The sequence below is a fragment of the Hevea brasiliensis genome, chromosome 10 (assembly GCF_030052815.1).
Source record: "Hevea brasiliensis isolate MT/VB/25A 57/8 chromosome 10, ASM3005281v1, whole genome shotgun sequence".
NCBI classification, from domain to species: Eukaryota; Viridiplantae; Streptophyta; class Magnoliopsida; order Malpighiales; family Euphorbiaceae; genus Hevea; species Hevea brasiliensis.
The window spans coordinates 2,690,885-2,705,471 of record NC_079502.1 but is presented as its reverse complement, the minus strand read 5'-3'; the positions used below and the strand labels follow the sequence as shown (position 1 = coordinate 2,705,471).

The following is a 14,587-nucleotide window of genomic DNA, read 5'->3' as shown; positions in this document are numbered from 1 at the left end:
AATAATATCCCGCCTAATGCATATATACAAACAATTAATTTATTAATATAAAATAAGCTAATTCAAGCAGAAACTCATAAATTATTTAAATATTACTACATAATATAGCTCATGCTCAAAATTGTACAAAAATTTAAATACTATCTTAAGACTTGCAAGCTACTATAAACTACGCTCGATTTGCTAAATGAGCCACTTTCTCATAAATAGTTTTGATAGATTTACAGCAGCTAGCATTTTCATAGCATCTTGGGGTAGACCATGAAAAGCTTCTCATCCACCATTCACAGATCACTCTGTTTTTGTTCCAAAGATAGCTTCCCTTGTCACAAGCTTGATTCCCCTTACCCACAACTCAGCCGTTTCAACTCCACCTTCACACACAAAATGCACTTCCTTGTTCTTTGTAGTGATTACATGAAACATTCCAGGGTCTTCAACATCAAGTTTTCTCCGGCGATTCCACCGGAACTTTGGGCTGGGGCCAACCTCAGCACCTCTGCAAACCACATTTCTCTTGCTTGACTTTCCCCACCGCAACACCCCAACAGCACCTACCATCCTTAATACTTTATAGTGTGGAGCTCCTTTGCCGCATTTGGTGTGCTTCTTGACTTGAGTCCCACCCAGAACAAGTTGTCTAGCAAGTTCGTCCAATATTACATTCTCTGGTTCAGTTCCATAGCCATTCTTCCTGGCAAGCGAGAGTGCAGTTTCCTCTTTCGGATTCTTAAGATCACAGCTTGCCCCACATGAAATTAAATGCTCACACACTCTGCTGTGGCCTCCTCTTGCAGCTAACATTAGCGGGGTGTATCCTTCACTATCATAGGCATTCACATCATAACCTCTTCTAGTTAACATATGAATCAAATCTATGTCGCCCCGGTGCGCTGCACGATGCAGAGCATGAACGCCGGCGGAATAGTTATGTCCCTCTTCAAGTGCATAATCAAGCGTCACCTTTTCGATGGCTTCTCCGTGGTGGCTTAACTCCGATAAGGTGATTGCCGTTTCGCCATATTTGTTCTGCAGCTTTACATTGGCCCCTGCATAAACCAGTAACCTGAAAGCTTCCACATGACCGCCGGCTGCAGCTATCATAGCAGCAGAGAATCCATCTTCATCCTGTTCATCAAGATTGATATCTGTCTTTTCAATGAGCAGTTTCAAGGTTTCAATATCATTTGCTTGAACCACGAACATCAAGGGAAAAAATACTGAGACATTGCTTGATATGAGACTCTTCCCATCCCGAATCACATCTATCACTGCTTGCTGGAAGCCAAGAGCCCATTTGGTTGACCTTGCAATTAAGCTAGCAGACTCACCGGCTGAATTGACCAATCCAAAATCAGCACCAGCTGAGGCCAAGATTTTTAGACATTCCTTTTGCTTATATCTAGCACATATCATTAAGGCAGTTTCTCCAGAATCTGTTCTAAAGTTGAGATTGCAGCCACCGACTGTCAGCTGCTCAAGAACTTTGGCTGATCCAAGCCGTGCAGCTAAATGGACAGGGCGGCACTCTTTTTTTGAAGTTGTTTTAACCGGAAGTTCTTTATCTGCACCACAGTTTAGTAGCACTTTTACTGCTCTTGGATTGTCACATAGGATGGCGTGGTGGATGAGAGTCCTCCCGAAGTGAAGGGCGTTAAGGGGGAGGTGTCTGAGAAGCATCCGCAATATAGCACCACTTGCTTCAAAATACTCCACAGCACACCAAGTGACCCAATAAGCCTCGGCTAACCCAGCACCAACTCGGAATTCTTCACCTGTATCCATGTTCCAAGACCAAGCTCCCAGCCTCACCTTAGTGTCCATCCTGACGCCAACCTGTTTCCAATTCAATTGGCAAATCTATTATCTAGTAATTCGGCTAAAGTAATAATGCTTGAGGAATTAACTGATCAAAGATCCTAATAAGGTCATGTCATGCCCGTAGATGGCAAATATAGGTTGCCGGACCATTTTCAGTCCATTCAATAATAGAAAGATGCATTCATATGTCAAGCATCAATATCAGGTAAACATTTCCTAAGATGGCATGAATTCGGTGGTTCAGCATCTCAGAACTGTGCAATCCATGCTATATGCCATTCTAAACTGGTTTCTAGATCCTTCTTTTATGGTGACTTCTGCAATAATTATGCACCCAAATTTTTACCTGCAACAGCAATCTAACCACTGATATCTGTCGGCTGACAATTGCAGCAGTAAGTGCATTACAGTCAACATTGGCATGCAGGGATGGCTTGGAAGATCGAAGCAGAACTCTATCTATTGCATTGGCGTCTACTCCACACTGCCACCAATTAAGATGGTCAAAGTCAATCAGCAAGATCAATTGATGAAGAATAGGGATCTCTGAATTGAATCTATATACGGGGTACTCCTAGCCCCTAAGGAAGGCAAAGGCAGGGTTATCATTCACTGCAATCACAAAATAATGCTCTTTGATGAAAAAAAAATTTCGCTAGTGAAAATATAGATACTCTGACTACTTGGTTGCGCCTATTATTTATTTGAAGAAGTCAAACACAAATGATAAAATAAATGTTATCCCTACAAGAAATATTTGCTTTAGTGCTCTAATCCGGCACTCATTTTGTTCAAAATTTTGCTGCTTCGATATCTTAATGAGATGGTATACATTGAAGAAGAAGAAGAACTGGTCTGCCAAGTGAATATTGTTTCAGTTGGTTAAAACTTGAAGAACTATAAAGGACAAAAGGGTATGCGTCAGAGTTCTCATTTTAACTATCTGAGGTTCACTATGCTACAGGACTTTCAATCATCAACCTCAGATTAGTGAATACTGACTCAACTCAAACTGCTGCCGAAGTCAAGACATTCTATTAAACTAATTCGATGGGATACATAACAGAGAGCATTTTTGATACATTACAGTATTTACCTTAATGAGCGTGTCTACTACATTGACAAACCCTCTACAGCAAGCAGAGACAAGCGCACGAACAGCAACCTGTGGGCGTATCAAGTCAGACCCCATGAGCAGCTCTGCAGGCCTGGCCAACCCCAGGGAGCTTGCCTCTAATAAAGCCTCCTCGCATGCTTCCTGAGATGCCCCAGCTTTCACAAGCACCTCTAATACATCCAAATGCCCTTCCCTTACTGCTGCAGTCGTGGCATAGCCCCGAAACAATTTCTGATTCACATTGGCTCCGACGCTCTGCCACACAAATATGCCAAACCTTACTTGTATCAAGAAACAACATTGTGATTTAAAAGTTTTTGTTCTTTATCCTGTTTCTAGCTTGGAGAAAAACCACAAATTAGGAAGAACACAAAATCAGTCTCCAGCAAACTTTCATACATTTTTTTTCATAAATTAAAAACTATAAGTCAAGTCAAGAGTGCAAAACTCTATTTCTTTGTATAATTACATCATAATATCGCCTAAATTACCATAAAAATGCAACAAAAAAAAAAAAAAAAAATCCCTTCAAATATATGATCTCACCCGCTTGGGTAGCGCATACTATAACTATAAGGCATACTCTGTCATCAACTGCCAATCATCCAATCCAAATTCTAGATGAGCTATCTGATGCTAGAATTCTGATCACCTTCTAGAAGTGAACAGTATCAGATCTTATTAGTTGAATACGTGGAGGCAGATTCAGTCATTCAAAGTATCCAAAGCAGGAGATATGTAAATAAGCTTCACAACAGATGTAAAAGGAAAAGATAAGAAAATCTGCAAACGTCACACAATCTCTAAAGATATAAAACAAAATATTCTCTGTGTCATACATATTCCCTTCCTCAAAGAACTACTTAAATCAGATTAAATCAAATCATTTTGATCATAATTGAAATTAATTAGTAAAATCACTCATCGTCATTAAAAAATATTAAATTGAATCTCTCCAAGCTCCAAATCATCCAAACAACTCGATTAAGAATTTGTTGATGTTAAAAAACCATAACCACTGTCACAATCAGTATCTACACTATAGAAGTACTAATAACGAAATGAGATGAATCTTCAGCATTTTTTTATTTTGGTCTCCAAGTAACTCTAGAGGCCAAATCAAATGAGAGTCTGTTACATTACCAGCAACTTCCTGACGAGCGTTAAATTTCCGGCATGAGCAGCGAGGAACAGAGAGGTGACATCGGTCTTGAACTCCTCATATTCGACGCGAACTTCATGTGGCAACTCATCACGCAGTAAAACCTCTGTCCTCTTTGCCTTCAAGCTCACCGTTCCGATGAAGTTCACGTCCACAAAAGGATCGGAGACACACTCGCATGCTAGCTTAAAGTCATCACGATGCGATGCGTCAACGAGAAGCTGTGAAACTTCGGCTTGGTAATTGATAGGGAAGACTTGTTTTCCGGCGCCGGAGTTGCCAAACACGGTCATGTCTTTGGTGAGCCAGGCGTGCAGGGGAAGGGAAAATCAGAGGTGACGAGGAGGGAAACCAAATGCTTTTATGAGGACTTCCAGAGGAGTGGAGCGGTTTAGCCACGGTAAAAAAGTAGTTTGACCACGTCGTGATGGGGTCTACTCTAATGTTGTCTTAATATTTTCGCTATGAATAATAATTTGGAATTTATTTTTTAAATATATATATATATATATATATATATATTATTTTTAATATTCATTTGATTCGGCTGTTACATGATAACTAATAATTAATAATATATAATTTATATTAAGTATTTAATAAAATTATATTCAGTTATTATTATTAATGTGTAAAATTATTATTTATAGTATATATTATATAATTTATTTTAATATTAAAATATTTTTTGAGTCCTTTTTAAATTACTTTTAAAATAATATATATTAATTTTAAAATATAATTATAGACTAATGGATTTTAATTAAATAGTATTAAGGTTGTTTTTTTTTAAATAATTAAATATAATATCGAGTTTAAATTTTAATAAAATTTAAATTAATAAAAAATAAAATTCTATTAAATTTGATTCAATTTTAAAATAGAATCATAACGTATCAAAATTATATAGATAAATTCATGAAACTAAATTTGAAAATTTACTAAATCATAAAAGACACTTAATTATTAGACTATTGTCTATTAATTTATCATCAACATAATAATCAACATTTCATTATAAATAAAATATTATATATCATAATATTTTCATTTATTAAATATTTATAAATTAAACACTTGAATATTTGAATTTATATATATTTTATAAAAAAATATAATTCTTTATCATTTAAAATGTTTCTTCAAACACCCACCAATTAAAAAATGAAGTTATGGAAATATGCAAAGCATGAGATTTAATTGCTCTTTTACAAGGTTTTAGTGTTGTATAGCATTAATGGATCCAACTCTTTCATTCTTTACTTCAATTTGCTTCAATAATAAAGAGAAGGGTGGAGAGTGATTTTCTTGTATTTGATTGGATGAAAGGAAATTAAAATTAAGAAGACTTGAAAGATTATGTTACCTTCCTTCATCTACATGATTATCCACCAAAACATCTTTTTAAGGTCTATATAGCTAAATTGCTCATCCATAATTTAATGTGTTAATTATTATGTTCATAAGCGCATTCATTATTTGGGAATTGGGATCGCAATTTTTCAAACTTCTAAATTTTCATGTTAAAATTTGAAAAATAAATTTTTATGAAAGAAAATATATTTTATTAATTAAAAATATAATGCAAATTTAAAATACAAATCATATTTTACTATATTTTTTATAAACAAATTCAATATAAAAAATAATATTAATTATTTTAATTTAAAAATTTTGATTATGTTAATAACTTATTTAATTCCGCCAATCAGTAAAAGATATACTTTATTCACTGATGGTCTATGGTTATCGTCTTACTCTGTAGTGTAATTGAAAGATAACTAATGATTATTAAATTATTATTTTCTTAAATATTGAAGGAGAATAATTTAGTATACATTGAATTTAAATTATTTTTTATATATATGTATACAATTGTTATTAATTAATAATTTATTTAATAATAATAAGAGTTTTTTTTTTATTAATTAGGACTCGATTTTATTAGAAGTATTTTAATTTTTTTTAATTTGAAAATATATTAAATTAATATGAAAGAGTGTGTTTTTAATATTAGATATGAAAAAATTATTAATTATAATTACTACAATAATTAACAGCCCATTTTTTTTTATTAAAAAAAAAAACAACAAATTGAGTAATGAGAAGTTACCGAATACAGTTGGGCCGGAGTGGAGCTTAATGTTTTTCCCTAAACAATTCCGAATGAAGGTTTTGTCCCATCTAAATTCTCATGCATAAATTTCTAGACTCACTTAGCAGCCGGATTTGGCCTGCATTTGATGTCCCTTTGGACCACAAGCAATTCTATATAAAGAATTTATTATGGAAATATAAATTAAAAATAATTTATTATTCAGTATAAGCCAAAATAGTTGGACCATATTATATTTAATCAAACAACATATGTGTTGATTTATTCGAGGGAAGCTTTCAATAGTTCATGTCAATGAAAGATCTAAAATACGCCATAATCTTTTTATAAGTTCAGTTTTTATCTTCTTGAATTAAGACAACAAAAATTATGTTTATGCAAATTTGAGTGAATAAATTTAAGTAATTGTCTCTAAATTTTAGAAATTATAACAAAATCGTTTTTAAATTTAAAAATATAATATAAAGTCTCTAAATTTTGAAATTTTATGCAGTCAAATTATTTTAATTCTTAATTGCTGGTTTATACAATCCAGAATAATAATGATGTGAATAATTTTTCCTATGTGATAGTAGTAAAATCAGTTATGATTTTCTTCATAAATTAATCATAAAAAATTTTTAACCGTATGAAATAATAAAATACTAAATATATAACAGTTGATTAGAAAAATTTTGTCTTTAAAAATAGCAATAATTATTCCCATTATCACTATTTTAGATTATCCATATTAATGTTTTATTTATAAACCGATTATTGAGAATCAAAAAAATTTATTATGAAAAATTTTAAAGTTTACAAAATTATGTTACATTTTTTAATTTATGAATGATCCTATTATAATTTCTAAATTTTGAGGAGGGATATTGAAATTTATCAATTTGAGGCACTCAAAACAAGCAATGGGCCAGCACAGGGTGGATTTCAGTCTCTCATCCTCCATTGTTGTCTTCTTCAAACTGTACATTGGATCCCTAAGTAATGTAGGTCCATTATTCTTTCTTGTGTTCGGCAATTATATCATTTTACAATAATACAAATGCTCCTAATAAAGCCACGACATTCCATGTAGTTCTAATGTTATGCAAATCATTTGTTCCTTTAATTTTTTTTAATGATTTACAATATATAAATATTAAAAAATTATTAAATTTCAATATTCGGACTCTTTCTCATTATTTTGATTTGTGGACAAAGTCCGATTACAGTCCCTTAAGCTAAGCCTAGCCCAGGATTAAAACGCACCGTAGCATGCAGCTCTGTGAACTGCTCGCTTTGTATCGACGGCAACCCGCATGGACGTACCTCTACGTGTTACCCATGATCACGCGCACGCTCAATATTTCATCATGCATTAGATGATCATCACCGTCCAATTTGGATAATCCAGCTCCGAGAGAGTAGCGAATTCGAGTCTTCATTCTTTACCTTCTTATTCCGTCTCTTCTCTGTTGCTTTTCTCGATTTAGCTGAATCGCCGAATAGCAAAAGCTAATCAGTGACGTTTCTCGCTATGGTACGCTATCACTCTCCTCTGTCAACGCGTTAGGATTCTTTACAATTTCGTTTCATTTTCAGTTTTTTTTTTTTTCGTTTGGATCCATTTCTGTAATTGTTAAATCAATTTTCTTGTTTAATTATATTCGAAGATATAATTTGTTTGTGCTTCTTCTATTGCATGTTAATGCTTGAGGTATTCAGGAAAAAGGTTGTGAGTTTCCAATTTCAACTTAGATGAATAAGAGCTATATCTCTTTGTAAAGTTTTTGTTGGGTTTGTATGAGATGAAACTTTCTGAATTCGTAATCTAGAAAGAAATGAAAGGTTACTCGTATTTTTTTTTTTTTGTTTTAATCTTCTTGGTTTGTGGTTGCAATGGGCTATGCGTCTTTCACTAGAAATTATGAAATCTCACTGTAGTTCAATCATACATTCATACTCTTTCACCACCATAACACTTTGCCAATGCATCAACTTTGCTAATTTTGCAGTTATACTTGTGTCCTTAACCTTTTTATCATTTCATGGAAGCTATATTTGTTCAAATGTATTATGAATTTTGAAGAAAAGCAATTTAATGGGATTGTCCGTTTTGGATTCTAAATGACTAAATGTAGTTTGGATTAATAAACAATTTTTCTTACTGGCACCCATTAGGGGCATTTTTACCTTGCAAAGAGCTTTGATTCAGCGTCATAGTGATAAGGGGGATATAGGCTTCAGATCATTCAGCACCCAAGCTGCAAACGCTGGAAGTCCACAGCCTCCACCACCTCCTCCACCTCCAGAGAAAACCCATTTTGGTGGATTAAAAGATGAGGACCGGATTTTTACCAACTTGTATGGGTTGCATGACCCTTTTCTTGAAGGTGCCATGAAGTGGGGAGACTGGTATAGAACAAAAGACTAGGTATTCAAGGCTGCTGATTGGATTGTTAATGAAGTCAAGAAGTCTGGCCTCCGGGGACGTCGTGGTGCTGGTTTCCCCTCTGGCCTCAAATGGTCATTCATGCCAAAAATATCTGATGGACGTCCCTCCTACCTCGTGGTTAATGCTGATGAAAGTGAACCTGCAACTTGCAAAGATAGAGAAATTATGCGCCATGATCCACACAAGCTGTTAGAGGGCTGCTTAATTGCTGGGGTGGGAATGAGAGCCTCTGCTGCATATATCTACATTAGGGATGAATATGTGAATGAAGGTAAAAACCTGGAAAGAGCACGAAAAGAAGCTTATGAAGCTGGGTTGTTGGGCAAGGATGCATGTAGTTCTGGCTATGATTTTGATGTTCATATCCACTATGGTGCTGGTGCTTATATTTGTGGTGAAGAGACTGCACTTTTAGAAAGCCTGGAAGGAAAACAAGGGAAACCAAGGCTGAAGCCTCCCTTCCCAGCCAATGCAGGGTTGTATGGCTGTCCAACCACTGTTACAAATGTGGAAACGGTGGCGGTCTCTCCCACCATTTTGAGGCGTGGACCAGAGTGGTTTGCTAGTTTTGGCAGGAAGAACAATTCTGGGACAAAATTGTTTTGTGTCTCAGGTCATGTGAATGAACCTTGCACAGTTGAAGAGGAGATGAGTATTTCTCTCAAAGAGTTAATAGAGAGGCACTGTGAAGGTGTTCGAGGTGGATGGGATAATCTACTTGCAGTAATACCAGGGGTTCTTCTGTCCCATTGATTCCCAAGCATATATGTGATGATGTGCTAATGGATTATGATGCACTTAAGGCTGTCCAGTCAGGGCTGGGGACTGCAGCTGTGATTGTGATGGATAAATCTACTGATGTTGTGGATGCAATTGCTAGGTTGTCATACTTCTACAAGCACGAGAGCTGTGGGCAGCGCACTCCATGCAGGGAGGGGACGGGGTGGCTCTGGATGATCATGGAAAGGTTGAAGGTTGGGAATGCAAAGTTGGAAGAGATAGATATGCTTCAAGAGGTGACAAAACAAATTGAAGGTCACACTATCTGTACATTGGGTGATGCTGCAGCTTGGCCTGTGCCGGGCCTCATAAGGCATTTTAGACCAGAGCTTGAAAGAAGGATCAAGGAGTGCGCAGAGAGGGAGTTGCTGGAGGCTGCTGTATAAGGTTTTCTATGCAGGCTTCTTTTTGTGTCTTATGCCTCTACAGTAGACTTCTAAAACTAATAATTGAGCATGAATATGCATGCACTTAGGTGATTATTATTATGAAATTGATATCTATATTCCTGATCGATGCTTTTAAACATTGCAGATGGGTGACCAATTTTTTTTTTTCTTCTACATTGTTGATGTTCAGGATCTGTAAGAATTGTTCAGATTGGATAGTGATTTCTTGAGCAATTTTTTTTCTTGCTACATTATTGATGTTCAGGATCTGTAAGAATTAACAAGAATGCCTGTATCCTGTGATAACATGTTTAGAGAATATTAGATGGCCATTTTTGTCCTCAAAGAAGGCACATAAATAGGGATAGTAGGGGTGAGGAGGGAAAAACCGCCCACCTAGGCTCTATGCCTTGTAAATTGCAATACTACGGAATCTTATCAATTTTTCTCTCAGCAGGAACATTGAAAGCTACTAAGCTACTTTGGATTTGTATGTCTTTTACTAGTGTAAGTAGAGGCTTCATTTTCTTCCACTGTAACAATAGAAAAGAATGTGAATTATATTAGAAGGATTAGATCTTTAGAAGTAAAGGAAGCACTTAAGAGAATGAAAGTGGGTAAAGCCTGTGGACCCGATGAAATACCAATTGAAGTGTGGAAGTATTTGGGAGATATGGGAGTGGCATGGTTAACTAAATTATTTAATAAGATTTTAAACTCAAAGAAAATGCCTGATGAATGGAGGAAGAGTATTTTAGTACCTATTTTTACAAATAAGGGAGACATACAGAGTTGCTCAAACTATAGGGGAATTAAACTCATGATCCATACTATGAAGTTGTGGGAGAGAGTTGTGGAGCATCGACTACGTCATGATACTTCTATCTCTCTCAATCAATTTGGTTTCATGTCCGGTCGTTCAACTATGGAAGCGATCTTTCTCATTAGAAGCTTGATGGAGAAATATAGAGATGTGAAGAAAGATTTACACATGGTTTTTATTGATTTGGAGAAGGTTTATGATAGTGTTCCAAGAGAGGTCTTATGGAATGTGTTAGAACAAAAGAGTGTATCTATTAGGTATATACAAGTATTGAAAGATATGTATGAAGGAGCAACTACTATTGTGCGCACAGTGGGAGGGGACACGAGATTTTCCGATCTCAATTGGATTACACCAAGGATCAGCCATAAGCCCTTACCTTTTTACATTAGTTTTAGATGAACTGACGAAACATATACAAGAGAGTATTCATTGGTGCATGATATTTACGGATGATATTGTTCTGATAGATGAGACACGAGAATGAGTCAATAGAAAGCTAGAACTTTGGAGAAGTACTCTAGAGTTAAAGGGTTTTAAGTTAAGTAGAACGAAGACAGAATACATGCATTGCAAGTTCAGTGAAGGCCAAACTGGTGATAGGGAATGAGTTAGTTTGAATGGAGTGATACTGCCCCAAAGTAATCGCTTTAAATATCTAGGCTCAGTCCTTCATGTAGATGGGGGATGTGAAGAGGATGTTAGTCATAGGATTAAAGACGGATGGTTGAAGTGGAGACCTGCCACAGGAGTTTTATGTGATCGTAAGATTCCCAATAAATTGAAATGAAAATTTTACCGTACAACCATACGACCGGCTATGTTATATGGTAGTGAGTGTTGGGCATTGAAAAAGTCGTATGCATCTAAGATAAGAGTTGCAGAGATGAGAATGTTAACGTGGATGAATGGCCATACTAGACTAGATAAAGTCCGTAATGAGAGTATTAGAGAAAAGGTAGGAATGGTGTGAATTGAAGATAAGTTGAGAGAAGGGAGATTGAGGTGGTTTGGTCATGTGAAGCGTAGACATACGGAAGCTCCAGTTAGACAAGTAGAGCACATTAGGTTAGAGGATAGAAAGAAAAAAAGGGGTAGACCTAAATTGACTTGGAGGAGAGTAGTACAACATGATCTAGAAGTATTAAATATTTCTGAGGATTTAACCCAAAATCGTTCAGAGTGGAGAAAGCGAATCCATATAGCCGACCCCAAATTTTTGGGATAAAGGCTTAGTTGAGTTGAGTTGAGTTATATATATAAATTATCAATAAATTATAATATATATATCTTCTATTGAATTGCCTTGCAACATTGAATTATAAGTAGTCACACTGGATGTACATAATCGAAGTGCTGCATGAAGGGCTGTCTATACACTTTTCTTAGGTGTAGGTGGTATCGTTAAATGTTGTAGAATTTGAATGTTCTCTATTTAGGGTTTGTTTGATATCGCTATTAGAACTATTGTTAAGAAAAATAGTTTTTTAAATAAATTAATAAGAAAATATTAAAAAATTATTTAAAACTAAAATTGATAAATTTTTATCACAAAAACATTAAAATAATAAAATAACTTTTTAATAAATAGTTTTTTTTTTAATAACATCTAAAATATATATATTTTTTTAAAAAGTGTTTTTTTCCCCTTAAACCACAATGCCAACGGGCATTTAATGTCTTTTGCACCTTGTTGAAGATAAATTATTTAGGGTCCAAATATAAGTGCTTTACCTAGTCTAATAATTAGAACATCTGATGACTAAGAGTAGATCCAGGCATGACAAGCTTGCCTTTTCGTGAGTTGGTATCTAGATTTCTGTTGAGCTGATTGGGCAAAACTTACTGAAAATTTTCTGGATGTGTAATAATTAGTTTGCGTTCTTCTATATGTAGGGAAATGATGCCGATGAACTACAGTTTAGTTTGATGGTTAGTTGAGGATGGCATCAGGCGGTCCTATTAGATATATTGTTTATTTTAAATTTGTATCAAATGAGTTTCACCGCCCTATAGAAATAGTGGTTTATCTGGGAAGCAATGATTTTGTATTTAGAAATAGTGGTTTATCTGGGAAGCAATGATTTTGTATTTGCTCATGTGTTTTAACATTTATTCGACCCTTTTTGAAAGAAACAAAAAGGACCAAACGTTGCTAATAATATCCTTATTTCATTGTAATAAGATGAACGAATTTTTGGTTTTCTAATGGAATTGGAAGTTGTATGCATGCTGCGATGTTGATCATGGCATGCAGGTAATAGCAGGTTCTCTCTTTCTTCTTATTATCTTCTTGTGGGTGAGATGCTAAATTATGATCAAGCCATTTAAATTGAAGCATGCATTTGAATGAGGTTGAGCCAAAACTTGCCCCAGTCTGAACTATTCTCTTTATCTTTGAGCTTGATTGATAAATTGGAGTTTCAAAACACATACAGATTATGTGGATACGTTAATTATATGTTTTGGAATACCAACGAAAGGAAATTGACAATCATGGCACAAAGAAAACATCACTGCTTTCCATGAGAATGTTTCAACTTTTAAGGATGACATAAGCCATAAAAGAGCAATCAACTATTGTAAAGAAACCTTCTCATACAAAATTTCTCTAAAAACATTAAAACAACAAAAGAAACAACTTGCATAACAAATACAAAAAGACATCAACACAACTACAAATCATTAGAAGCAACAACTTTAACAACATTTACCTTAAACTCCACCAAATTTTGTGCCCCAGACAATCCAGGAAATGAAAATACATATATCTCCATCGTCTATTAACCACAAGAGTACCCAATACACTCCAGAAGCCCACAATGAATCCAAGTGTCATGCTCACATAGAACCAAATTTCAAGACCATCATCTCCTTTTCCTTTTTCCTTCCTCATTTGTAGTGCCGAGTATAACTCCACGTGTTGCAATTCTCAGTGAGTGGAGGACCATAGAGTCCTTTGTTGCCAACAAAGCTAGAAGAGCTAAAAGTAAGCAACTGAGTGCTTGTAGGAATTCTCCCACTCAAATTATTATTAGACAAGTTCAATAGGCTCAAAAATGTTAGATTTGTGATGCTCTGAGGAATTTTCCCAAATAATTGATTTTGAGAAAAATTTAAAACTTCTAATGATTTCATGGCACCTATATCTTTGGGAATCTTTCCAGATAACAAATTATTTGACAAATTTATGAATTGCAATAAAAGAAGTCTTGATATTTCTTCTGGAATCTCTCTAGATAAACTATTGTTAGAAAGATCTATACTTTTCACGAATCTTAGAATAGTGCTATACTCAACCATTCTTCCTTTCATCATAATCAATTCATCATCCCCAACAAATAAATAATCATTATACATAATAAAAATTTGGGTTACAGAATCAATTGTAGCCATTGAACTGAAGTTTTTGACACAGGTTGGGATGGTTCCAGAGAGAGAATTATGAGAAAGGTCTAGAATATGCAAAGAAGCCAAATAACAAAGATGCTTAGGGATATGGCCACGAAACTTATTAGTGCGAAGGTTGAGAATAACCAAATCCAAAAGCCTTTTCCCCATCCATGTTGGAATGTGGCCGATCAGTTCATTTTCACTAACATCCAGTATCCTTAAGAATGTACAATTTTGAAGAGAAAATGGTATTTGACCTGAGAGGCTATTATTGCTAAGATGCAGGGATCGAAGGTAGGTTAAAGCCCCAATTGACTTAGGAATGTTGCCACTAAAATTGTTGTTGCTTAATCTTAAGGACTCCAGCTTTGACCAATGCCACCAACAATTTGGTATTTCTCCGGATAAAAGATTATTGTCAAGGTTAAGAACGATCGTTTCCTTCACCTCATTCATCTTGTAACAAAGGAAGTGGGATATGGAACCTGAAAATGAATTATTGGAAAGAACCAATATCCCCACATTGGACTTGGAGTAGATACGAGGTAATGGACC

The 14,587-nt window shown here is 35.0% G+C and overlaps 1 protein-coding gene and 2 pseudogenes across 4 annotated transcripts; 1 reads left to right on the top strand and 2 right to left on the bottom strand.

Moving 5' to 3' along the window:
• Nucleotides 1-23: 23 nt before the first annotated feature.
• Nucleotides 24-4,454, bottom strand: LOC110631688 (uncharacterized). 4 transcript variants are annotated; one of them, XM_058128900.1, is made up of 4 exons: nucleotides 4,082-4,454; nucleotides 2,918-3,193; nucleotides 2,168-2,305; nucleotides 24-1,836 (listed from the first exon to the last, which is right to left on the bottom strand). In XM_058128900.1, exons 1-4 carry the CDS (start codon nucleotides 4,391-4,393, stop codon nucleotides 292-294), a joined length of 2,271 nt encoding a protein of 756 aa, XP_057984883.1. In that variant the 5' UTR covers nucleotides 4,394-4,454; the 3' UTR covers nucleotides 24-291. The 4 variants fall into 4 exon arrangements, with proteins under 4 accessions (XP_057984883.1, XP_057984886.1, XP_057984884.1 ...); XM_058128903.1 differs by having other exon boundaries at nucleotides 2,918-3,273; nucleotides 4,082-4,216; XM_058128901.1 differs by lacking the exon at nucleotides 4,082-4,454 and adding an exon at nucleotides 3,485-3,680 and having other exon boundaries at nucleotides 2,918-3,273.
• A 2,664-nt stretch (nucleotides 4,455-7,118) lies between these two features.
• LOC110631717 (NADH dehydrogenase [ubiquinone] flavoprotein 1, mitochondrial-like) lies at nucleotides 7,119-10,050 on the top strand (annotated as a pseudogene).
• A 3,144-nt stretch (nucleotides 10,051-13,194) lies between these two features.
• Nucleotides 13,195-14,581, bottom strand: LOC110631700 (receptor-like protein EIX2; annotated as a pseudogene).
• Nucleotides 14,582-14,587: the final 6 nt, after the last annotated feature.

What these genes read in the sequence shown, in the direction of transcription:
- LOC110631688 (XM_058128900.1), bottom strand. Translation starts at nt 4,393, where the DNA reads ATGACCGTGTTTGGCAACTCCGGCGCCGGAAAACAAGTCTTCCCTATC. An exon ending in CGCTCGTCAGGAAGTTGCTG is followed by an intron (nt 3,194 to 4,081) that starts GTAATGTAACAG and finishes TTTGTGTGGCAG; the next exon opens with AGCGTCGGAGCCAATGTGAA. An exon ending in TAGTAGACACGCTCATTAAG is followed by an intron (nt 2,306 to 2,917) that starts GTAAATACTGTA and finishes AATTGGTGGCAG; the next exon opens with TGTGGAGTAGACGCCAATGC.